This window comes from Actinia tenebrosa, unplaced genomic scaffold (assembly GCF_029948245.1).
Source record: "Actinia tenebrosa isolate PJP-AT-01 unplaced genomic scaffold, QUT_ActTen_1.0 PGA_scaffold6__47_contigs__length_16458017, whole genome shotgun sequence".
NCBI lineage: Eukaryota > Metazoa > Cnidaria > Anthozoa > Actiniaria > Actiniidae > Actinia > Actinia tenebrosa.
In genome coordinates this window covers 10431522-10456188 of record NW_028292583.1, presented here as the reverse complement: position 1 = coordinate 10456188, position 24667 = coordinate 10431522, and the positions used below count along the sequence as shown (strand labels likewise).

Genomic DNA, 24667 nt, shown 5'->3' with positions numbered 1-24667 from the left:
TTCGTTGGCTTTTGCACGCACGAAGGACCTTCCTCGAGGCTGATATGTGGTGTCGTCAACTTATTCGAGGCTGACTGAAGTTCATATGAGCATATCCCTAAGATAACTTTTGTAACTGACGAAAGCATTTCCGATGTTGTACAAGCCCCATAAAAAAAGCGAGAAAAAAAAAAAAAATCCTGAGCAATGAAACGAAAAGACTTTGAAAAACAAAAATTTGTAACGAGGGATTTATAAAAGACTTGTGCTCGTTTAGCTGATCTATGATAAAGTACAGATGGAGCTTCGCGCTGATTTTTACGATACCGCGGTAAAAACAATCATTGGCAACTGAACTCCAGACTGTAAATACTGTATTAAAGTAAAGTATCAATAAAATAAGAGCTTATGTAGGAGGGAGGGGGGGGGGGGGGGTGATCACTGAAATTATCCATAGGTAGGAGGGGGGATCACTACAATGTATACTACTGATTTTTACAATGCCGCGGTGAACACAACCATTGGCAACTGAACTCCAGACTGTATAAATACTGTATTAAAATAAAGTATCAATAAAATAAGAGCTTATGTAGGAGGGAGGGGGGGGGGGGTGATCACTGAAATTATCCATATGTAGGAGGGGGGATCACTACAATGTATACTACTGAAGGGGGATCTGCTAAGTTTCACTGTGTCTGAACAAAAATCCTCCGCACCCCCCACCCCCCCCCCCTCCCAGGCGATAAATGATGACTGGTCCCTAAAGCACGTTTTTCACTCGAAACTTAAAAAATAAACTAAAAAAATAACGGGCCGCTCAAAAGGGTAAAACTAAAGACATTTATTTTAAGCAATGCCAATGCAAAAACAAAAAGGGAAATCCGAGAGGACGAAAGGAAATGAGAGAAAAGAGGACGGAAGGAAAAAGAAAAGAAAAAGGAAAGGTGACTGATCAAGTTTTAACGAAAAAGCTGAAATCCGCTAGATTAATATAATTCTTGGAGTTGACGCGCGCAGTCTCACGGGCAGGATACGACACAGTGGCCGGCTAACGTCATATGGTTTCTGAAACTCCTTACAACGGCCCTTTCCGTACTCAAAAATTGCTTTTCTCCTGCCCCTCGGACTTGGCTTTAACCGTCATTCCGGCCCTGCCTGGCACGGGCTGAAACTGAAGCTAAAGGCACTATAAAAACTAAAGGACAATTTTACTTGTCGTAACAGACCTCTTTTACCTGGCATGGGCGTAATCACAGTTTTCCCATTTCAGACCACGTGTTATTTCCTCATAAATTATCATTTCTTTGTTTAACAATTGTTTACGAAGAAAAGACACATGGATATGGATACACGCATATATTTTTTTACATGAACAATGAATCTTACTCTCAAGAGAACGACGCGCGGTCTGAAATGGTAAAACATTGCGCCCCTTGCCAATAAAGAGGTCTAGACCCGTAGGCGAACGGAAGTCCATGGGGTCGTTTCAGTGGAACAATGATGGGAACATAAGAAAAGATAAAAGGAAAGGAAAAGGAAAAATAATTGCCAAGAGGGCGAAAGTGGGCAAATCCATCATTGAGTTTATTGTATCAAAAATGGGCATCAACCAAGAAAGCAAGTATTTTTCATCAGATCAGAAGCAAGAAGTTCAACTCTTTTTTCAACAGTCACGCGCGAGAGGTTGTTTGTAACAGATCGCGTTGATATTGACCACTCTTACGAGAAAATAGATACAGTATGCTTTGAAAGACTTCAATATTGAAGAAAACAATCACATTTAAAAAGACCATGTGACGCCACTTAAATAAGGCTTCGTCTGCCCAGACGACGGATCAAATTACTTATATAGATTCTACTGTAAAATCGCCTGAATTTAATTAGATTTTCTCACAATTAATGGTGCTTTAATCTCGCTATGTACATCTTACAGCAGTCAAGACAGTCTTGATGCCAACTAAACCAACCAACTAAATCCTGTTGTCCACGCGCTTCACTTCTAATGTTTATTCAGCCGACTCGCGATCCTGTTATGTAACAATATCCTCGTGTTTACAACTGCTCAATGCGCGCGTTCAGCGTCACAACGCTTATCACCTATGAGACGACCCTGGGCCATGTTTCATGCAAAAATCAAAGTCACGTACACCGTGTACCACAATCATAACAACTATCCATTAGCGAGCTAGCCTCTAAGAAGGTCAAGGGTATCGGTAGTCGATTCCTTTGTTGTATTTGAGTGAACAGAAATGATGGGGTTACTGGGGGAGATTTTAGAGGGAAGGTGTGGTACGAAACTTAATCAATCTTTTTATTATAAAAAAATATTTTTAAATAACATTTTAAAAAATGGAGCCAGGGGTGGGCCCCTAAGTTCAGAATTTTTTTTTTTTTTTTTTTTTTTTTTTTTTTTGTAGAAAACAGTAGAAATCAAAGAATAACTCTTAGTTTAATTCATAGTTTTTCTTGATCTAGTTCAGTAACTAGCCTATTTTCTTCCCATTGTTAACCTATAGTTAAACTACCTTGTTCTCAATGCAAAGTGAATGGGAAATTAAGAAAACGCCTTATTATTTTACTTTGCATGTTAGAATTAATATTTATATCGCTTTTGAGTCGTACACGTTAAGCCGTGTGTAGTTCTAGAATTTTTAATCACGTGACTAAATTATTCTTAGACTGACCGAAAAAGTAATCCTTTTCTCACCAAAATTTTTTTTTAAATTTTTATTTTTTGAAAGTCGATCAAAACTTTGAGTTAAACGAAAGCAAAACCATACAATTAAGAGTCAAAAAATCTTATTTGAATTCACTGTCAAACGTTATGATAAAACCTCAATGCAGGGGGGCACCTCCTAGATGGACGACAAAGAGAAGGTTCAGTTTTTGTGCTTCTTATAAAATTAATTCCTGCTGATGGCCTTGTGCCATAAAACAAATAAAATTAAGCCTTGAATACAGCGCTGATTTAGTAGAGGATACTAATATGAAACCATGGCATGACAATATTTTTTCTATCAAGAAACTCAAGTGCGATGCGAAAGGCTTGTCCAAGGAACCAGAGCAACCTTTTTTCATCGCTACGTGTTTCTATATGCATGTATGTGTCATTCAAAATTATCCATGAAGCACTTGCGTTACACATCGGGTTTGACCTTGACTGAAATCAAAACTAATCCAAGAATCAGGTCAATAAACACGAAATCCGTTGCTTTTTCTAAGAAATGGCTATGAAATGATGTTTTTTAAAATAATGTTTTTTGGCCTATGCCCGTAGTGAATAGCGGCTGCGTTGGAGAGTATCCAGAATGCCGTAAATCGCCGTTTTAGAAATATCTATAATACAGGGGAAATACAATCAAAACTATGTATTCTGAACCTGCTTTGAAGATTCGTCAAAGCTATTTTTGGGGAGTTATTTTCGTACATATAAAACAGCACAGCAGAAAAAAATAAGATCAAATATGAGAAGAGTGAACTGCGTCAAAATGACGTCACACTCTTATAAAGAAGATTACTTGAATTACAGTTAAAAAAAAGCGAAAATGAAATTAATAAAAAGGGGAAAATTAACAAAATCTTGGGGAAATCCCTCCTCTGACAATTCTATTACGAGCTTAAAAAAGCTTGGGCAAGCTCGAACAAGTTTTTTTGTTTTATTTAAGAAAAGTGATTTCTGGACAAAAGAGAGGTGATCTAGGGACATGATAGCGAGGCAGCCCTCGTCACCTCGTGTGCTATGTGTGATGGAAGTGCAGAGGTACAAGAAAACATGGCTCAAAAATAATCCACCTAGCAGCAATTCAAACACAATATGCGAGTCTACTGACAGTGGAGTGGGAAGCTTCGAGGACGAGTCGTGCCAGGGGAAAGGCATGACCACCAGTGTTGAAACCCCTGAACCTGCTGAGCTACAAGAAGGTTCTCAACTTCAAAATGGCGAAGCTGCTCAAAAGTTTCAGTTCGTCTACCTCGGGGTCGCCGAACTTGATAGACGATACACACAGTCTATGCTGCCATGGATTATTTCTGAGGTTAGGAGAAAGCGCGAAAGACAGAATGTTTATCTGTGTGTCGAGGAGTCGACGGTAAAAGCGCTGAATGTGGCGGATGGTGCGACGACTTTTGAACATCGTGTACAATCTATTACTCGCTGTGCTCGTTCGACAGACAAAAAGTGCTTCGCCTACTTGGTAAAGTCCAACGACAGCACTACCTCTTGCCACTGCTTCGTCTTTGAATCCGTGGACACCCTCTCGGTAAGATTTTGAGCTATCTTCACAAATATATTGTTTTAATTTTCGTTGTTTTTCTTGACCACTGTTTTGCATGTTGACAATTTTTTTTTCTTTCTCTCACTGCACGTTCTGCTCTGTCTTGACCCCTACGGGTCTCATTTAAAAATCGTAACTTAATTTTCACCAGAAAAGATTGTTCATAACATCTTTCTCTTTATCATACTGGTTAGCTGCTATATTCTGTCGTTCCAAAACTTTTTTTTTTTCTCTGCCACACAAAATTAATGCGATTATTTACATGCAAAAAATGTTTGACTTTCATATGTAGCAGCTGATCAATAAGATCTCTTTGCACGTTTTTTTCTGGCCCTTTGCTAGTAGAAGTGTAGTTTAAACTATTAAGTAAAAATAACTCAGCAGACTTCTTTAAATCTGGAGATCTAAGGATCGGAAGGATGGTTTCATCTGCAAAGCTAGGAATTTCTCTTGCAGATAAAGGACTCTCTCAGCTTTTTTTAGCGGTATTTAAATGTTTAGAGGGTTTACTTTGAGCTGTAAATTGACAGAAGATGCAAAAGGACAGTGTTCTTGTGTTTTGTTGAGATCTTTATGGGGCTTTCGGCTTGTCAAAGGACAAGGCCATCGGTCCATTATATTAAATTTGTTAGGTTTACCAGTACCAAAATATCTCGTGTCTATTTAACGACGATTCTTCTAAATCTCCCAATTTTATACCTCAGCTAAACTAATTTTTGTCCTAGACTCCGAAAATGAGAATTCATGTTCACGATGATCTTATAAATTTTGCCCACATTTTGTAAATCCCTATAGCATTGGAGGACCAATATTGGGGGGTTTTTATATTCCAAGTGTGAAACTAATTAACTGGTTGGTTTCCCACATGTAAACATCATCAAAATACTCTAGAAAATATCACTTCACGAGTAAGTTTCACTGTTTAAAATTCTTTTTTTTTTATTGCGAATAATATATCTTTGTTGGCAAGTTAAGCTTATATGAATTAAACCGATTGATTTGGATAATGAGGAAATTTATGAGGCTTCTGAAGTATTTGAATCAAAGGATATTATATAAGAAGATTCAGTGTTTGTCAACCATTCTTAGTTCATAAGAAGGTCAAAAGATCTTGGTTTTCATTCTTGATTTTATGTTTTAATTGAACAAAGTTATATAGTCAACAATTTGACATCTCAATGCTGATATTTTACAGGAACAGCATTTCTTTTGTCTTAGAGAAACAAGACCTTCCTTCCTGGACAAAAGCACATGCAAATAAGGGGTCTTTATGAACGTTTGTTTGCAAAACACATTTGATTTGACTTTAAGTGTACATCTTTTGTTTTTACCCCATCATTATTGAAGTCAAATCTTTGAAGCCAAATCCATGGAATGATGTTCACACTAAAGGTGCAATTATTGTAGTATTTTGCTACTACAATTTATATCTTTATGTTGCTGCTTAGATTAATGTATTCCAAATCATAAAGCATATGGTGGCTTTGAATAGGATAGGTTTTCCAGCAGTGAACAATATATGTATTGACAATAACCGCAAGGCTGTGCTGGCTTTCCAACCATGTCTTTTTAAGATATTATTGTCTATCTTGTGATTATCAATATATATATGTATAAAACTATACTTTAGTAGTATCTGGAATTATTGGCAATCTATCTTGAGATATAGTTTTTTAGTGTTTTGGTAATACCTTTTACTGGTAAATGAGGCTTAATTTGTACAATTTGGTTGTAGGTAGAGTTAATGCTAATAATCTAGCTGCAAAGGAAGGAATTATTCTGTCTTCTCACTAATTCTTAGTAGCTAAAAAAACTTCACCAAATGTGTAAGGAAGATTTGCCCCACAATGTATTCTTTAATGGTCTAAACTAAATTTAAATTTAAAAGCATTTTCCTTTTAAGAGGATTTGTTTTTAGTAGATCAAAGATAACACCTAGTTTGTTTAGATTCATGTTGTTTTGAAGATTTTGAATCTCAATTGTGTCTCTCTTTATTCTAGTTATTAATCAGCTCCAAAAATAGTTTTTGAAGTCATCATTTTTAACAGGATAGCTTCAGTTCTCTTGAAAATAATTCGTTGATAGTAAAAGGTCATTTCACTTGAACTCATCCTAGAAGTCGACATGTTTAATTTACAAATACATCTATGGAATTGTTTTTCAACGATTTAATAAATGTTTAAGGAGATAGAAAAATGGTTCACATTTTCATTATTTATTCAGAACTACATGTAATAAAAAGATAAAGTATTTCCGTAAAATTTATTAGTTTCAAACATTTGAATCATTTTTTAAAAAATTGTCATGTTGAAACTGAAATGTTACGTTGATATACAGTTCTGATTTATTGAGTTTAGTTTAGTTTAAAACTCTTTCTATTTATATATTATAGTTTATTGTCAGTTAATCTGATATCACCCTGATTTGGTCAAAATTTGGATTGACTAAAATCAAGACGTGATTTTAACCATAACAGACCTAAGTAAACACCTAGCAATATCTTAGGAATATTAATTTGATCAACATATTTTTAGAATGCTAGAGTATTTTTTATCTTTTAGTTCTGAAAGTTCCTGTTTACAAAGATAATTGTTTTTTCCCCAGCTATAGAATCTAAAAATTGTATTAAAGAAGAAAGAAGAAATACTTTTTGTAGTTTGACCAAAATACTGGAAGAAAATCAGAGTCAGGACCATTAACGATATTGACATTTGAAAAATAACGAAAATAGTACTAATAGATCTTTATTGAACAAATAAATTATGGATCATTTATACAATATGAATGCATTTATGTACAAAAGATATTAAGTTATAGAGAAGAAACATAGTCTAATATATAGTCTAATATATAGTATACACATCCGCCCAGTTTGCTTATTTGGCAGAGCATCAGTCTGTTGTGTGGGAGGTTGTGGTTCAAGTCCTGCCATGACAAACACTCAGGGTCTTAAAATAACCAAGAAGAAGGTGCAGCCTTTAGGTAATAATATCTGCAAATGGTTAAGCCTTCAAGTCTTCAAGGATAATGACTTAAAATTTAGGTCTCGTCTTCAACTCTTTTTTAACCTGTAAATGGAGGACATAAATGAACCTGTTGAATTTTTTGTGTAAAAGTGGGGGATTGTCTCCTGGTTCAACATCGTATACCAGTTTTGAAGCATGAGACTGCACGGTCACTAACAGTGCTCTAATATACTTTCCATAAAGTCCTCCACTAGTCACAAATGTAATGCACATTGAGTGGATGATAACTAGTAGAGGACTAGTGTAGACTGTGTCAGTGTTTCTGAATAAAACGATAGGAACTTATGGATAAATCGAATCACCGTAAGAAGCTTTGTTGAACTGACGCTTCGGACGTTAGTCCTTCATCGGAGTAAGAGGAAAGAAAAGATGAGAAAAGGTGAATAAATACTAAGGTGGAAAATAAAGTGACCAACAAGAAATCAGCATTAGAAGAAATAAAAGGAAACAAAAGGATCAAAAAAACAATAAGTGAGGAATGGAAAGCAAAGCATGACTAATTAAAAGAGAAGCACATTGAGATGATCGTGAAATATGTTATATAAGAGCTTTCCAATGTAAATTCTTTGAAACTAAATTATACTTTAGAATTAACTTATTAGTGATATAGTATTGATATTTTGTGTAAATGAATGTAAAATATGAAAATATGATCTTGGAAAATATTAACGGAAAATATTATCCGAAATGTTACCGAGAATTAGTAAAAAAAATTTGTAAAAAAATCTTGGAAAATCCAGTAAGAATATCTTGAATTTCGTCTTTATTTACAATGTCTATACTAGAGATGATTCTGGTCAAGCCAGTAAAATACCATATGAATGAATTAATATTTAGAAGTTTGAAGGGAAGGAAACTGCAGTGCCTGGAGAAAAACCCTTGAAGCACAGGAAAAAGCCAAAAAGCACCTCTGTCTACATATCGTGCCATGGTTTCCAAGCTTTTTGTTTCTATTTATTTAAAAATTTCCCCAGGGAAGCACTCATTAAAGCAACAATATTAAGGAAATTATTCCTTTGTTATTCTCAACTTTCCTTTCCTTGAAATTTCTAGGGGTTGTTGCATCATGTAAGTGCTATAAAAGGACGTTTAAAAATCTAGTGATGCAACTATGTTAATCGATTCTTTATTTGTCCATCTGTGTCATCATTTTTTCTTGAGGATTTTTTCTTTTTTTAAAATAAATTATATTCAAAATCTTCATTCAGAAAAAAACATTTTTAGTACAGCACTCTTTCTAGTTTTTTTTTGGAGCTAGTAACCACTTGGTTTTCACCTACATCATTTCACCTACAAATTTGCAAAACCTAATCTTGCATTATGATAAAACAAAAGTTTCATAATCTTTCAACTACATGTACTGGTAAAGATTCAAGGCTGTAGAGCATTCTGTTGTGGAGTTATGTGCAAGCAAACATGTTGCAATTTTTGGTAAAAATGTATGGAGCAGCCATGTTGGTATTCCATGTGGGTGCATCAACAAGGCATATGAAATGTTATAAAGGCTTGGGGTGATGGAATATTCAATATGTTTTTATTAAATCGTAAACATGGCAAATTTTTTTAACTAGGGTAAATTATTTTTGACTTTCATCGTTATTCAGATACACATGACAGTATTGTATGATACAAATTCAACCTTCGTATGTTCAGAACCTGTCAAACATTTTTCCTAGGTGATTTATATCACTGGTTTATTTTATTTATATAATTTTTACTTTATACGAATGTATAGTTTAGATTTTGATTTTCTGATAACGCCACATGAAAAAGAGAATGAAAGTGGAAGAATGAAAAAAAAAACTCATTCACTTTTTCCTTTCTTTTATCTTCAGCTTTTTTGCACATAGAAATCAAAAGTGATTTTAGCTCTGGGCTAGAATTTATCTAGAATTTTAGTATCTAAACATTAACAAAATTAAATAATCATTTTAAATAGTACCACAGAAACCGTACCATACATAGTATTCAAATTTAAGATACAATTACAGACTCGTAGCATTTTCTAAATCATTGCACAATTAATTTTGTACTTTTCATCTTTGTGCCATCATTGGCATGCGTTAGGCTCAACAAGAGTTTTAAAAATATAAAATGTAAAGAAATGTTTACATGGGGCTAAAGGAAATTTAGGCAAAGTTAAAGTCAAGGCACGCTGGCCAGCAGTCTTCGGTTGCTGCGGGGCGCCTTCAGGGACTTCATTGCATGTAGCATGCTACGTTTGTTGATCATCGTGGATCAAAACGTTGTGCTCGATTGCCATAGGCGTCTGAAGGTGGACAGAGTTGAGTGGCCAGGGTTACTTCGGCAGTGAGCAGTAGCACGACCTGCCGCAGCTTTTTAGGCACCTCCCTCCAATTCATCCATGCTGATGAGTTTAATAGTATATAATTGCAATTATTTCTCCCTAGAATGATAAAAAAATGGTTTTTGATGTTGTTTCTGATGTGAGTCAAATTTAGGTATATTTTAGTAGCTGATACTTTTTCTAAAAAATATTACTTTTTGCTAATTTTTTAAATTTAAATTGCAAAGTAAAATGCCAACTGCAAAACATAGCCCTTCAGCCCCCCACCCCCTTCACTGGCATCCCCACTCCCCCCCCCCCCCCCCCCACTGGCTTAGTTCAGACATGAGCATAACATTCTAATGTTATTTCCCCCCCAGGTCCCTGGATTCATCCATCAAATCAAACAAACAGTAAAGGTAGGCTGTGACCAAGCAGATGGAAAACCCAAAAGAAAAGTATCAAGTTTTGAATCAACTAATACTATATCTAACAGCATTGATGGCGTGCAACAAAGAGTGATGGTAAGCTACCAATTGACATATGTAGGAAGGGTCAGTGTTTCACATCGTCAGGCCCCGCCTACTTTGATTGATGATTCAGTTCAACGGTTCAAGGATCTCAACCGCCGAAATCAACTAGAGAATGAGTTACATGGATCAAACAATCACCAGATAGTCTCTCGGCAACCAAATGTGAATATCACTAAAAGACAGTCCCCTCCTGAACTACACAAAAACTCTATCCACCAAAGAGCAAAGAAAGCTGCAAGCTTAGAAGGCGATGCAATCATTGGAGAATGTAACCCTGAATCGCTGCCCAAACTAGAGGATTCTACACCTGCCAGCAATGGCGACATCCGACCAAGATCGGCAAGTGATGGCGACAAAAATCATTTTAAACCAGGAGCAACTAAGGGTCGTGCTGATAGTGATCACACCTCGCGTCAAACACATGCACGATCTGCTAGCTTTGGGGCCAATTCTGAGAACAGAAATGTGGTCATACAGATTAGTGCAGTAAACGTGATGGTGATAAGCTCAATAAGTAATGCCTGTCTAATGGACAAATTGCTACGAGAAATATCATTCTGCCAACAGGTTAGTCTTTAATTAATAGTTAATTAATAATCATTAGAATATTGCCACCTTGATTAGTTTGCCTTGATGTTTGTCGAAAACTCTTGGGGAGGGGGGGGGGGTGGAGGGTTTAACGATGAACAGGACATTATGGTAAAGTATAGTTGTTTCTGGTCTATTTAGCACAGGATAGACAACTATGTCCTGGCTCAGACAAGCAATTTTAAATGGTGGTCTCATCTCTCCATACTTCATCATTACTATCCAATATTAAAGGGAAGTAACATAACCCCAGAGATGGTAAAGACACCCTTGCAATGCCTACAACTTATACTAACCATCAGTCTCATGTTTATAAATTGCATTAAAAGTAATCTGGAATTCACAACTCAATAGACAATGCCTTTGATAGAGCATTTTCACATGACGTCACAGTGGCCACTATGGGGACCAAAACAACATATTTTCAATCCTCCGGGAATTGAACACTTCTTGAAAATTTCTATTGTTTATGGCTGCCTTCTCACGTGAGTGAAAACGCTGTATTATATCATTCCATTTTGAAAGGGCACTATAATACATTATAATCCATCAAACGTCATCATCACTTTCTAATCATCCTGTGAAATATGCTTTAAGATAATGTGTGTTTTTTTCTGTAGGGGTCAAAGAACCCAGAACACTTTGGTTTCATCTGTAGAGAACAACGACAGTCCACGTACATGTGTTATGTCTTTAAAGGAGATTCAGAAAATCTGGTAATACTAAAAACTTGTGTTTATCAAAATTAAAAAAGTGAATTACTTAACCCAAAATTGTGCTAAAAATATATCACTCAAGACCATTGTATAACCAGTATGTATCTCACAGGTTGACAGGGTGATGAGATCATTAAAACAAGCTTTCCATGCAGCATGGCAATCGACAGGCACGACAAATGTATGTGAGATGTGTCCTCTTCACCACCTTCATCAACTCTGTAGGCAGTTAGAAGGTAAGTAAACGTTTTTTAATAAAGAACCCTTGCATTTTCAGCGGCAGAGGGGTACAAAAAATTAGCTACTGACACCATAAGGTACAATGAGTTGCCAGTTATTAAAAAACTGTTATTAATCTTTGCCCAAAATAACTTGCGTTTAAGTGTTATTAGAAGCATGTGGTTGCATTTGCCTTTTTCTATTTCTTTGTTTTTCTCTTTGGGAAGTTTTGGTGTACTATCCTCTTGGCCTTACCCCCCCTAGAAAAACACTGCTACTAAAAGTCAGCCTCAAAGTGTAATGTTGTAATGCTTAATACTTTTGTCTGATCTAGGTGCATCCGTAAACCAACAGCATGAAATCCTACAAAAAAAATTGGTGGTCCTCACAGAAGAGGAAAGGAACTTATTTACCGACAGATACAAGGTATTTCACAAGTGATACACATCTACTTGCAAGAACGTTGTCATACGATATTAGAACATTAGTAATTTAGTGAGAAAGGAATACATTAAAAGACAAAAGAAAAAGTTCAGCTTCAGTGATCTTCTTTTTTTTTTAATATAATTCCTATCCCACTAAATCACTAATGTTCTATTTTCGTATGACAACGTTCTTGCAAGTAGGTGTATAGGACTGGCTGTGTTGTATACAATGTGTATACAACCCAGTCACACATGGGATTCCAACATGTTGTACGTTACTTAACAAACGTCTAGCTTAGTTCTTTTGTATTTGATTCAAAATTTTAAGATAAAAGTGAATCTGCCCAAGATAATACACTAGTTAAAGTTGATGCAAATGAACATGATTTTATATCAGAATCATAAAACTCTTCATGGCCATGATTTCTATTGTATTTTCCTCATGAATTATTAATAACTTTGTTGAAGGATTTTTTTAATGTGGCATCCAGGGCTTAAAATAATATCCAGTAAGTCACTGGTCATGCCATCATGATCACCTGCCAAATTAGTTTTAGCTTGGTAATACCTCATTCCTGGACATCATGCTGTAGATAATTTTTTTGTACTTAAAAAGGATACAATGAGTAGATTTGCTAGTTGATCCTCTCCTGTACATCAAGGATTTTTTTCTTGTCCTCCAGTTTTCAATATACGAATATCAACTTCAAAATTCCGACACAGTCATGCAATAAGAGTCACATTATTTTTAGCCACTGGCTATGAAAGGTTACTTTTTGAAAACAAAGATCATTCTTTCTTTATTTAAGTACTAAAATAAATCCCAAATATATTCTCCTCAACCCCTTACCTTGTGAGCCAGGGCAGAAAAACGACAAGCCCTCTACTTTCACAATTTTTTTATTTAACTGAGTTTAATACTCCAAATTTTTAAGCGTTTCATTTGTGTGACTGCTGCTCGAAACTTGTAACAAAATTTTTGTCAAATTATTAGAGTTAGTATCACCTCTCCCAAAGTACTTGGCTTTATATCTCAAATATGCATTTAATAAATTTTGGTCGCATTTGATATTTTGCTATTTGGCTCCACAAGAACGTGTTTACATAATATTGAGCTTAAATATGTAAAACTGTCCTCATGGCCCTGTCACCTTGTAATGAACTTTAAGGTTCCTTTGTATGATTGATTACCTATAGTTTTTCTTATGGTCTATCCTTACAGGCTGCAAGTCCATTTTCCAATATGCAAGAAGAAGTGGAAGTGATCATGGCCATTTTCAGAAATATCTATGAACAGAGACAGCATGTGCACACCCATTCCAATTCTAATCAGGTAATTGCTAGAGCAACTCTACATCCATCTATCTATCCATCCATCTATTCATCCATCCTATTTTCTATTCAATTCTAATCAGTTTATTGCTAGAGCATGCTTCCCAGAACAACCAAAGTTCTCTACATCCTTCTTTTCATCCATCCCATTTTCTATTCAATTCCAATCAAGTAATAATTATATATAATATAAATATATAATAATAATTGCTAGAGCATGCATTCTAAGACAACCAACTTTGCATCCATCTATCCTTCCATCTCATTTTCTATTTCCATTTTTATATTGCTTTAACATATTCCTTATCATTGACAGCAAAAAGACAAAGCTGGTTCCAACCTCCTTCAAAAGGCAAAGAAATCTTTGGCTTCTTCTCTTGAGAACTTTAGAAGCAAAAGAGTAAGTCATGACTACTACATTTTTTATGTAGTTTCTGAAAACCCTTGTTCAGATATCTGAAGTTTTGGTGATAAATCTTAGTGATAGGACTTTTTAGCTTGAGCCTAATGTTTTTCCATTTCAGACCACATGTATGTCATTATCTAGAGTATCCTTTCTTTGTTTAACGGTTGTGCATGAGAAGTCACATGAACATACATATAACTCAAAAATATCTTCTCAAAAAATATTCTCAAGAGGATTACATGTGGTCTCCATTAACTCCAAAGCTCAAAAATTCTATTTTTTGGCTTTGATTTAATGCTTCCCATTCAGGCCATTCATTCAGTTGTTCCCTTAGGTGTTTAAAGTTTCAACTATCTTAAATGACTAATGGTTGGACAATTACCCCCTCCCCCCTCCCCCCTGCCCCAAACAAAAGGGGCAATCTGTGTCCCCACTGGTGATGCGTGCAGCTAATGCCCCACCTTATTCAATGCGTATTCATGGATTTGATCCCTGGACTCATCATCATATTATGTAACCAGATTTGCTGGTTGTTTCTCTCCTGTGCTTTGAGAGCTTTTCTTCAAGTTCTCTGATTTTCCTCCTTCCCAAGAATTAACTTGCTAAATTTCAATTTGGTCTGGTATCAAAAGCTTTAGCTTCAGTCTTTGCCATGGAAAACCTGCATAACCACTCCTTTATCTTTAACGAAAATAATTACTGACTAGCTAGGTACTAGGAGTTCTAATATCTAATATAGTAGACGTTTTCAGGTATGCATGGACCTTTAATTGTCTGAATCCATGATCCTTTACTTTTTAGGGAAGATCCAGAACGACATTAAGAGAAGACAGTGTTGAAGAGAACACTAGTGTATGTGAATGACATAATGATTGTCTATATGCACATGATTACAATGTCCAATTTTTCTCTCAGTGTTACTCTAAATTTCTCACTCGCTCTTAATTAATTATTAATTTGAAAATTGAGATTCTTAATTATCGATAAATATCTGTCAAAATAACAATATTGGGGGAGCCATTAAAGGTTTATCGGCACAATGCTTCTAGCCTGTGATCATTAGGATTTTCACTTTACTACTTTTCTTGATAGGTTGCTTATTGTCACAGGTTTTCCTCTCAGAACTTTGTGAAATAACCAATATGCATAAATAACATGTGAATATTACTTTTAAGTCCGAAGATCCATCAAGACCAAGCCCATCGTTAAGACGACGTAGCCACACAATTGACACCTTAGGAAGTGGGCCGATTGCACCCATGTCGTCTATTGATGAAAAGCCTCCAGTGAGCAATATTGGTGCACAATCTAACAACCAAAGAGGAGTCAGAGGAGATCAGAAGAGAGGAGTCATAAGGAATAAATCTAGCGATAGTTTACCAGAGACTTTTGGATCTGGTCCATCCCCTCCGCTCACACCCACAAAACCAACGGCACAGATGCATCGTAAGCTGAGCAGACAGCATTCATACCGACAGGTAACTAAGTGTAGCTATGGTTAAATGCTTATTTTACAAGGGTTTGTTTTCTGAAATGTGACTCTTGCAGTTTGTTATTGTTTGATATGATACATGTAGATATTTTTACCTTGTGGGCAAAATGTTTTCACATTTCAAACATTCTCATTGTCATTCTCTTGGAAATAAGATTGTTTCTGTTGTGTCCATGTTAATTTGTTTTTCTCAATGCTACAACTATTAAATAAAGAAATGATACTAAAGGCAATGGCATATGGTCCAAAATGGTAAAATATTATGCAAAAGCTACTGTAAAGTGGTTGTTTCTGCTGTTGTTGCTGCTGCTGCTGCTGTTGTTGCTGCTGCTGCTGCTGTTGTTGTTGCTGCTGTTGTTGTTGCTGCTGTTGTTGTTGTTGTTGTTGTTGTTGACATTGCTGCTGCTGCTGTTGTTGTCGTTGTTGATGTTGCTGCTGCTGTTGTTGCTGCTGCTGCTGTTATTGTTTTTGTTGCTTCTGTTGCTCCTGCTATTTCTATTATTGCTGTCACTGTTGTTGCTTTTTGCTGGTTCCCCCCCCCCCCCCCCCCCCCCCGCCAGTGTTTTGAAGTAACCTTTTCCACTATTTTTCTTTCAGAACATTTTTAACAGTGTTGTGACTCCTTCAAAGAGACATTCTAGTGTCTCTAGTGGTGAGTTGCTCTAAGTAGGAATCAATGATGGTGTAGTGGTAGGGATCTCTCCTCTCCCCACTGGGGTCTTGCTTTAGGTTCCCGCCCCACCATCACATATGAAAAGATGAAATAACTGACTTTTCAGATGCTAGTGCGGCTTCTTCACCTATTGGGCACTCTTAGTCCCAACGAGATTAATGAACGCTTTGCTTTTAATTAACCCTTTCTTTTGTCTTTTGATTGTTTTTTTTTCGTTTCCTTGCCTACCTTGTTCTCATTGGTTTCTTTTGTCTTATTCTCATTATAATAAACACTCCTTTCTACCACCTCTTTCTCTTTTACTCGGACGAAGGACTAGCTACCAAAAAGTCAGTCAGTTTTTTCATCTTTTCGTGGTGTATAATTTACCCTTTTATTATTACCTTCACATTGAGTAGAGTTTGTTAGGTATCTCCCTCGATTCAAGGGTTTTTCTCTGGGTTCTACAGTTCTCCTTCTTCCATAAAATCTAGCGCACTACAATCCAATTTTCATCTGTTACCTGTGCTCTGACACCGATCAGTCCAGAGGTTTTTTCCAGGTTTGATGAAAAGGTTTTTTTGGCCAATCTAACAGCAGTGCTTTTATTGATCAAAAAAACCCTCTTATGTGCAACATCCCAGTTTCGTGAAAAATGTTCAACTATAGATTTTTTATCACTTAACAACACCAGATATGGATACGACGATTTCATTGAGTGAGATGACTGGAAGAAAAAGATCTAGCCAGGAGCTAAGAGCCTTATGGAGAAAGATAATAATGGAACAGATACTCCTGATAAGAATGGACAGAGAGAATAAAACACTGGATGGTAAGACAAATAGTACTAGTTTTTCCTACAGTATAGACCCCTTGCATGCAACATCAATGGATGCTACCCAAACCTACAATCTTGGACAAAAAGAGTTGAGAATGTTTCATCCAATCATGAAATAGTAGAATTTCCCTTATTAGAAAAAATATTGTCCGTACCCCCTCACTCACAGGACAATGTTGGCACCTCTAGGCAAAGCAGCCCTGTATCCCTCCAAACAACATTGTTTAGGGGCGGGGGAGGGGTCTTTTTAAGGTGACTGCCTACTTTTGAAAATAGATTTAAGCTTTTTTTAAAACTTCGATTTTCCAAATTGAAATTTAATGCTGATTCCAAATCTGGAAATAAAAAAAGGGTGTCCCGAGCTCGTTTTCGAGATAATCAGCATTTAATGGAAGCCTACGCACGAGCTTTTGGAGTAAAAATTGCACCACCGGAAGTGATTAGAAAAAAATTAAGATTAATAAGATAATAGTTATTTGCAGATTATATGATTGCACGAACGAAGGCTAGTCAATCCTTCTACAATAATACATGGATATTTTCGACAAAAAGACAGAGAGATACATTGATTTGTCATATTTTGTAGTTTCGGTGCTCTTAAAAAATCTCATAAAGTCGAACAAAAATCCCTACAAAATTCTATTTTTTCACGTGTTCCTGATTTAAACTTTTCCTAAAATGTTGATATAACCTAGATTTTTAGGACTTTTTTCGAATGAGCTATCAAAAAATATAGAGTCCCGTGCAAAATTTGAGGGTTTTGCCCTGTTGAAGCTCAAAACGCATATGGTTCTTCAATAAAATCTTGTAGATTTTTCAGCGGTTTTTGAGCGCGCGCTCATCGTGGGCTCAAATCGAACGTTCAAAAGTAGGCAGCCACCTTAAGGGGAATTTTTCATGTTTTTCATGAAAATACCATCAAAAACCAAAAATTTCTCAACATTTTTGACCAAGATTGTAGATTTGAAATGCCAGGGAATGACACATGTACTGTTTGAATGAGGAAAAACCTTGCATCCTAACAAAAAAAATCTCCATTTTAATAACAAAATCGTTAAAGAATTCTTTATAAAAGTAAAATACAAATACAGTTTCTTTTCATGTTTTCTTACAAAGATATCCAAAGATCAGTGGAACTCAAGAGGCTCAAGCTAGCTTATGATGGTCCCAGTTGTAGTCCTGAAGCCGCTGATCAATGGGAGAAGCTTCTGGCAACCCCATCTGATGTAAAGATTGATAAATTTTTGTTACAGCAAGCCGTCAAGGCTGGTGAGTGTTTGAACTAAAATTGATGTTCTATGAGCTAGACAATAAAAAAAATCATTTTGTACATAAAAAGCTTTCATGTGACAGATTTCGATGGCCGGTGGACCAAGGGAAAATCAACAGGGTGCCATGCCGTGGTCTAGTGATTTTCATAGTAGAACCTATGAAAGCAGATATTGTCAGTTGTTTTTGGGACAAGTTTATTGGAAATCACTGCGTTGCAACAGTGATTCGTTTGCTGTTGTCTGAGTCTGAACGTTGAATTATGCCCTGTGGTGCATTGCACATCAAGGGATAATGATTAAATCTATCATGATGAACTCTATGGAGTGGTTTGACGGCAAACATGCTGGGGTCAATTTGGACTTGAAAACAATGTTTTGGGATTTTGTTGAAGTTCAGAAGAGAGTAACTTTCTGGAATCAAGACGTTTGAATAGAAATGGTTCTAAACTTGTATTCGTTAAAGTCAGTGAAAAGTTGGATTTGGTCAGAGAAAATTCAGTGGAAATCAGGGAATTTTGTTTTATGAAGTGAAAGGGAACCATGTCTTGCTCTCTAACATGGCTGTTACGGAGCAGGCGTAGCTCAGTTTGTTCAGTGTGCGGCATTCAGAGCTAGAGGTCCATATTTCGATCCTCAGGAACTCCACATCTGTTTCGACTTCTCTCTGTTCTGTGTAGCTTTAATTAGCTTTAAATACCCGTAAAAAGGAGCGCTGATAGTGAGAGGGGGTAAAGGGTACACCTTCGAGCGCATTAAACATGAGCCCTTGGCTCGGGAGATTTGGGTAACCACTCCGCGCGTTATCGAAGTAAAACAAATTACCTTTACCTTTTTACCTTTTTTTCTACCACTCTGCATGTGAAGACCATTTTGGTACATTGAATGACTCTAGCTTTTGACTTACTGTGATTCTATTAACTATATTTGTTGAATTCAATCTAGGTGTACCAAAAGCTAGGAGAGGAGAAGTATGGGTGTTCCTGGCAAATCAATACATGATGGACGCAGATGAAGAGAAAAGTGATTCCTGGCAAAAAGGGACGTACTCTAAAATGCGGGAAGGACATTGCTTACACCAGCATTCGATATTCATTGACCTGGGTGAGTAATCATCAGTGAACCAATTCCAATTTTCTGAATTAAATTTGAATTAAATTGAGCTTCCTTGCAATAGAACATATTGAAATGACTTTCAGCCTGGGGTCACAGGTTCGATTCTCGACTGAACCACATATTTGAATTGATCATTCCCACCCTTGCTACAAGGGTTTTTCACATTGTTCTCCAGTTTTCTGCCCTCCTTAAAAATCGATATATGAGTTGAGTGTTGTGTGTTTTGGAAAGTAAATGTAGCAGTAGTGTGTATGGGGTGAACCTCACGGAAGAGCCCCTTGTTGTAAATATACGTTTTTATTTCAAAAAATATTGAATGTTAAATATTGAATACTGCTTACTAAATAGCGCAACACAGGTTTACAATAAAGCTAAAATGTAAATAAAACCATTCTGTACTTAAAATTATAATATCTTGGATACATTAAAGCATGTACGTTTAACCTGAACTTGGCCTCCAAAAGGCTGTTGTTATTATCTGCCACAATGACATGAGTCGAGTACACTATTCAGTAATGCAGTATATTTTGAAATAGCTGTATATAACATAAGAGAGGGATTGACTGGCTTATATCATTTATTTAACTGGATTTCAATACTCCACTTAACAGTTCTGTTAACATAACTTAACTTACCCATCGATGTTGTTCAACAGGCCGTACGTTTCCCAGTCATCCATTTTTCATGTCACAGTTTGGTCCTGGCCAGCTATCGCTGTTCAATCTCCTCAAGGCATATTCCGTGCAGGATACAGAGGTTGGTTACTGCCAGGGACTTAGCTTTGTGGCAGGAATCCTACTCATGCATATGGACGAGAACCAGGCATTTGATACCATGTGTCACTTGATGTATAATCTCAACCTGAGAAAACTGTACAAATCTGATATGCAGGAATTACAGGTGAGATGTAATACTGCGTCATCATCAGCTAATATCAAGGGTATTCTCTACTTTCACGTCCCCATAATAATTTTTGTCTTTGGGGGTAACCAGAGGGTAAAAACCCACTTATTTTGCTGAAGGCTGATCAGATAATGTTGATAATACCTTGTTTGGTATCCAAAAATAAAATGAAGAAGTAAAAAAAAAACAGAAAAAGATAGAAGCTTGAAGACGTTTAAGGTAAATTTTAAACATTTTTTCGTAAGTCAATACATTTTCTGTAAGAACAAAACTCTTGATGATCTGCACACGCAAAAATAACTTGGAATAAACTGATAATCAGTATTGTACAGATAAAAGCAAGTATAGTATAAATTCAATTAAGAAACCTTTCAATTTGGGACAGTTTTTTGATTGGTTACCCCTCAAAGACGAAAGGCATTACCGTCAGAATCAGAATTGAAGGCGACCAGGCGTGCTTACTATTCATGTACCCGGAAAAACCGGAAATTCAAATGGTATGCATCATTCCAATCGGAAAGTTCCCGAAAACTCATTCTTCCGATTGAGGAAATCTACTTTTCCCGCTCTTTTCGGTTCCTTCGGTAGACGCGTTTACCATTTTTCGAAAGTCAAAGTTTCCCGCTCTTTTCTTACCATGAGCTAATGAATTTCCAACCTGATGGATTGGTTTAAATAGTAAGCACTCCTGTTGTACCTGTTAGGTCCAAGGTCTAAAAAGTTTTTAACTGAGTCTGTTGCGTTCTTACGATAGTGTTGAGGTCTTGAGGAAAAATAGTTTAGAATATTCTGTTTTACTGTCCACAGATCCAGTTCTACATGCTGTCTCGCCTTCTTCACGATTTCCATCCCGAACTCTATTCCCTGTTAGAGGAGCTTGAAATCACCCCCACCCTGTACTCTGCGGCTTGGTTCCTTACTCTCTTTGCCTCCATGTTCTCTGTTGGTTTTGTAGTTCGTGTCATGGGTGAGTCAAACGAAATATCACTTGTCATGGCCGCCATATTAGTGGTATTTAACTATTTAAAAGATTTCTCAATAGCATCTTTGTTATACCACCTACATCGCCGACATGTCTTTGTCTCGGTCTTTTGGGAATGGTTGGAAGCCATCAACAGTTACCATCCAAATTGCTATTTATTTTCTATCCCATTTTTCTGTCCCATTTCTCTGTCCCATTTCTAAACATATTTATTACCTATTTCATAATCCAATTATAACCCAAGCGCTCACAACTTCATGAAGTACTGATATTTTTTGCTGCGCGTCGCAATTTGTGCGTAAAAAACGCTACGAGGTTTTAAATCAAAAGAACAGTACTGATAGTTGTTATTTTGTTTATAGACATGATATTTCTTCACGGGCTGACTGTGGTTTTCAAGGTATGTGTATGTGAGTGCAAGATTACTCTACCCGTCTTATCACAGTGGTTCAACACGACATCGTCACGGTCCTGGCACGACACGACCAGGACACGACACAGTCACGGTCACAACACGACACAATTCCGAGACGACACAACGCGGCGCAACACGGCTTTTTCCCCGGGTTCTTCCTTCATTCGCAAAACCCAACAAGCTAAATTCCAACTGATCTGTGAGCCAGCCATGCCCATGACCAATCCAGAGGTTGTTTCAACGCTTGATAAAATTGAAGTATTTTTTCATATAGCTGAGGTAACGTATGCTAAGTTCCCTCTCTCTCCCTGCACAGGTAATGCTTGCAATGTTTGGGCGTTGTAAAGAAGAAATCATGGCCACAGATGGCTTCGAAAATGCGATGGAAGTGATCAAGACCGCACTACCCCCATACGCCGTCGAGAACATGGATTCCATCGTCAAAGAGGTTTTGGACCTAGACGTGGCAAAGAAGCTCCATTCTTACCAGATAGAATACAACGTCTTACGAGAAGAAGACTTGAGTTTGGCCTCCATCGAAGAATTTGAGCACGAGCGTGCAATTAAGTTAGAGACGGAGAACAATACACTAAGTAGACACTTACAAGAGCTAACAGAACAGTTATCCAGTGCACGGAAGACTATTCATAGCCTTGAGACGTCCATCCACACCATGCAGATAAACCAAGCTGCTCTACTCTCACACATACGAGCCCTGGAAGCAGAGAACCAGGAACTCAAGAAATCTAGAAGTGGTGCGGCTAACACCAGTCCTGCTGGTCGAAACGTGTTGACGAGGGCCGATAGTATCGAAGCACCTGACGCCCCACCCCTCTCCCCACAGGAGCATAGTAGTATTACTGACGAAAACACGGACAGTTTTGAGCATCTGGGATGTAGTGACTTGACCGATGACGAAGCAGTTTCTCTGGACAGGGACTCCCCAGCAGATGAGCTGGCAGACAAGGTTAGAGCACGTAGCCCGTTGATGAACGATAAGACTGACGATATGGCCGCCAGTAGGTGACTTTATAAAATATAGAGTATGGCTTTATATGAGATATTTTTCTCTCCAGTGGAGAGTTCTGTGTTAGAGTTAAAGAATAATATCGCAAGATATTATTGGAAACTGAGAAATCTCCTTGATCTTTGTAATTGGGTCAAGGGCATTATCCCGTGACTTTAGGAGATGATTTTCCATGTCTACGGGATCATGTCAGGTCCCGCACATGTTAAATCGGGTCAAGGGCATCGTCCCGTGACTTTAGGAGATGATTTTCCTTGTCTAAGGGATCATGTCAGGTCCCGCGCATGTTTAATCGGGTCAAGGGCGTCGTCCCGTTACTTTAGGAGATGATTCTTCCCGATCTACGGGATCATGTCACGGGTCCCGCGCATGATCCATCAAGGAGATTTTCTCACGGAATCCTAGTAATGTCTTGTAGGTCCAAGGAAGTCTCGCGGGTTCAACCTTACGTCTCGCGGGTTTTGACTAGCATTGTAACCGAGAATTTAACTCAAACCTGGCCATGAATGGGGAAGAGTAGAGCTCTTGTGACATTACGCAGTCTTTCTTACACTTTTTTTCTTATTCTTATTCTTACGAAAGCCTTAATATATGTAAAGTTGCTTCTATTAATAGAACAAAAGAAAGCGTTGCATTCCAACTGCATGTCGAACAAGACTTCCATAGCAACAGGAAACCATTTATGTGTCGCACATGACGTACCATTACCATACTACATGACATTGAAATATTCCCGCCAGAGACCATCGTATTGTCACGTGAGCTCACACTTGCCTGTTGTAAGCCTTTTGTAATGACTCACCTAAGTAACTTGTATCAGGTCAGAGAGACATATCCCTGGATAGCAGGTTTATGTAATTCTGATGTCAGAAATAATCTGCTGCAGTCATTTTTAGCCAAGTCATATCATACCAGATAAAGCAGAGCAAATATTATAACCTGCATGACAGTTGATGGGTCGTACTTGATTGACAAGATGATTGACAGATGTTTGATTGACAGACGGCGCGAACACTGTGTCATGTAACCTGTAGATATAGAAGCTATAGTGTAAAATGAGGTTTTGTACGACTGAAAATTCTGATATCACATTCCAAGAGTATTGGAATCCAAGACACTCAAAGTCTTTGGGTATGTCCCGTAGTTTGGAAAGACAGTGATTAGAATTCCTCAGCGTGGGGGGAGGGGGGCGGGCCAAGCCAACCATAGATGACGTCATAGATCACCTTAAATTCAACTTTTGGCACCCATTTTCATGATCGTACAAAATCTGCTTTATACATATAAAAGTCTAAAGAATTTGATAATCTAAAGAATAACATTTACATGACCGTTACCTATTATTGGTGTACAAATTATATTTGTTTTCGTGTTAGTTTATTTGTTCGTTTGTTTGTTTGATGCTTTTTTGCTTCAACAGGTTCGCGCGCGGGTCGGCGGGACCGAGCAGGTCTTGTGTATTATTCCATATATTTCTATTCAATTTTCAATTTTCTTTTTTAAAACATGGCTCTCACTATAACAAGTCTTAGATTACGTATAAAAAAGATGTATGCGCCTTTATATTGGTCACTTTCCATTATAGAATTATTAGTTGTTAAGCAGTTGATTAATTGTTGGTCGTAGAAGAGTATATTTGTCATATAAATTTAAGGGAAAATGAGGGGGAAACAGTCCTTTGAAAAGTGGATTTCAAATTTAGTATATATTTTGTTTCTTTGATCTTTAAATTCGATTTTCTTCAAGTAAAATTGCCTTTTCACTTTATCACAGTTGATGCTTACTCGTCCCCACCCCCTCCCCCCAGGTAAAGATACATGCTTCCTTAGGTGTGAGGGGAAGATTAGTAATTGTACCCATAGTTTTTATTTTATACTTGAGATCCACTCTTCGAAGCCGCAAATAAACTACAAATAATTAAAATTATGATAAAATAAGATTTTGTTGATATAGAGAATGCAATCGTGGTTTGTACAAAGCATCCTAGTAATATATGACAATTAGTATTCTTTATATTGTCCTACAGGGCAGCCATTTTGAAAAGGGCGTGGCCACTTTTCAAGATGGCCGCCTGAGTAATTGATTACACGCTACCAAAACCAGTAGCACATGAAAAACAATAAAAACACAATAAAGATTAGTAAACATGAACAACTGTTGTTATAATTAGTGTTTAAGATTTATTCAT

The 24667-nt window shown here is 37.0% G+C and overlaps 1 protein-coding gene across 2 annotated transcripts; it reads left to right on the top strand.

Moving 5' to 3' along the window:
• Nucleotides 1-3573: 3573 nt before the first annotated feature.
• LOC116287330 (TBC1 domain family member 1) lies at nucleotides 3574-24633 on the top strand. Of its 2 annotated transcripts, XM_031693995.2 has the most exons (17): nucleotides 3575-4238; nucleotides 9948-10667; nucleotides 11309-11404; nucleotides 11517-11640; nucleotides 11958-12049; nucleotides 13271-13381; nucleotides 13697-13780; nucleotides 14588-14638; nucleotides 14962-15264; nucleotides 15876-15930; nucleotides 16625-16762; nucleotides 17885-18037; nucleotides 18982-19140; nucleotides 19808-20052; nucleotides 20863-21022; nucleotides 21400-21437; nucleotides 21769-24633. In XM_031693995.2, the coding sequence occupies exons 1-17, from the start codon at nucleotides 3684-3686 to the stop codon at nucleotides 22477-22479; spliced, it is 3795 nt and encodes a 1264-aa protein (XP_031549855.2). In that variant the 5' UTR covers nucleotides 3575-3683; the 3' UTR covers nucleotides 22480-24633. The 2 variants fall into 2 exon arrangements, with proteins under 2 accessions (XP_031549856.2, XP_031549855.2); XM_031693996.2 differs by lacking the exon at nucleotides 14588-14638 and having other exon boundaries at nucleotides 3574-4238.
• Nucleotides 24634-24667: the final 34 nt, after the last annotated feature.

Bases quoted from the DNA above. Each gene is read 5' to 3' on its own strand.
- LOC116287330 (XM_031693995.2), top strand. From the start codon at position 3,684: ATGATAGCGAGGCAGCCCTCGTCACCTCGTGTGCTATGTGTGATGGAA. The intron at 4,239-9,947 runs GTAAGATTTTGA...TTTCCCCCCCAG, and splicing joins AATCCGTGGACACCCTCTCG to GTCCCTGGATTCATCCATCA. The intron at 11,405-11,516 runs GTAATACTAAAA...TGTATCTCACAG, and splicing joins AAGGAGATTCAGAAAATCTG to GTTGACAGGGTGATGAGATC.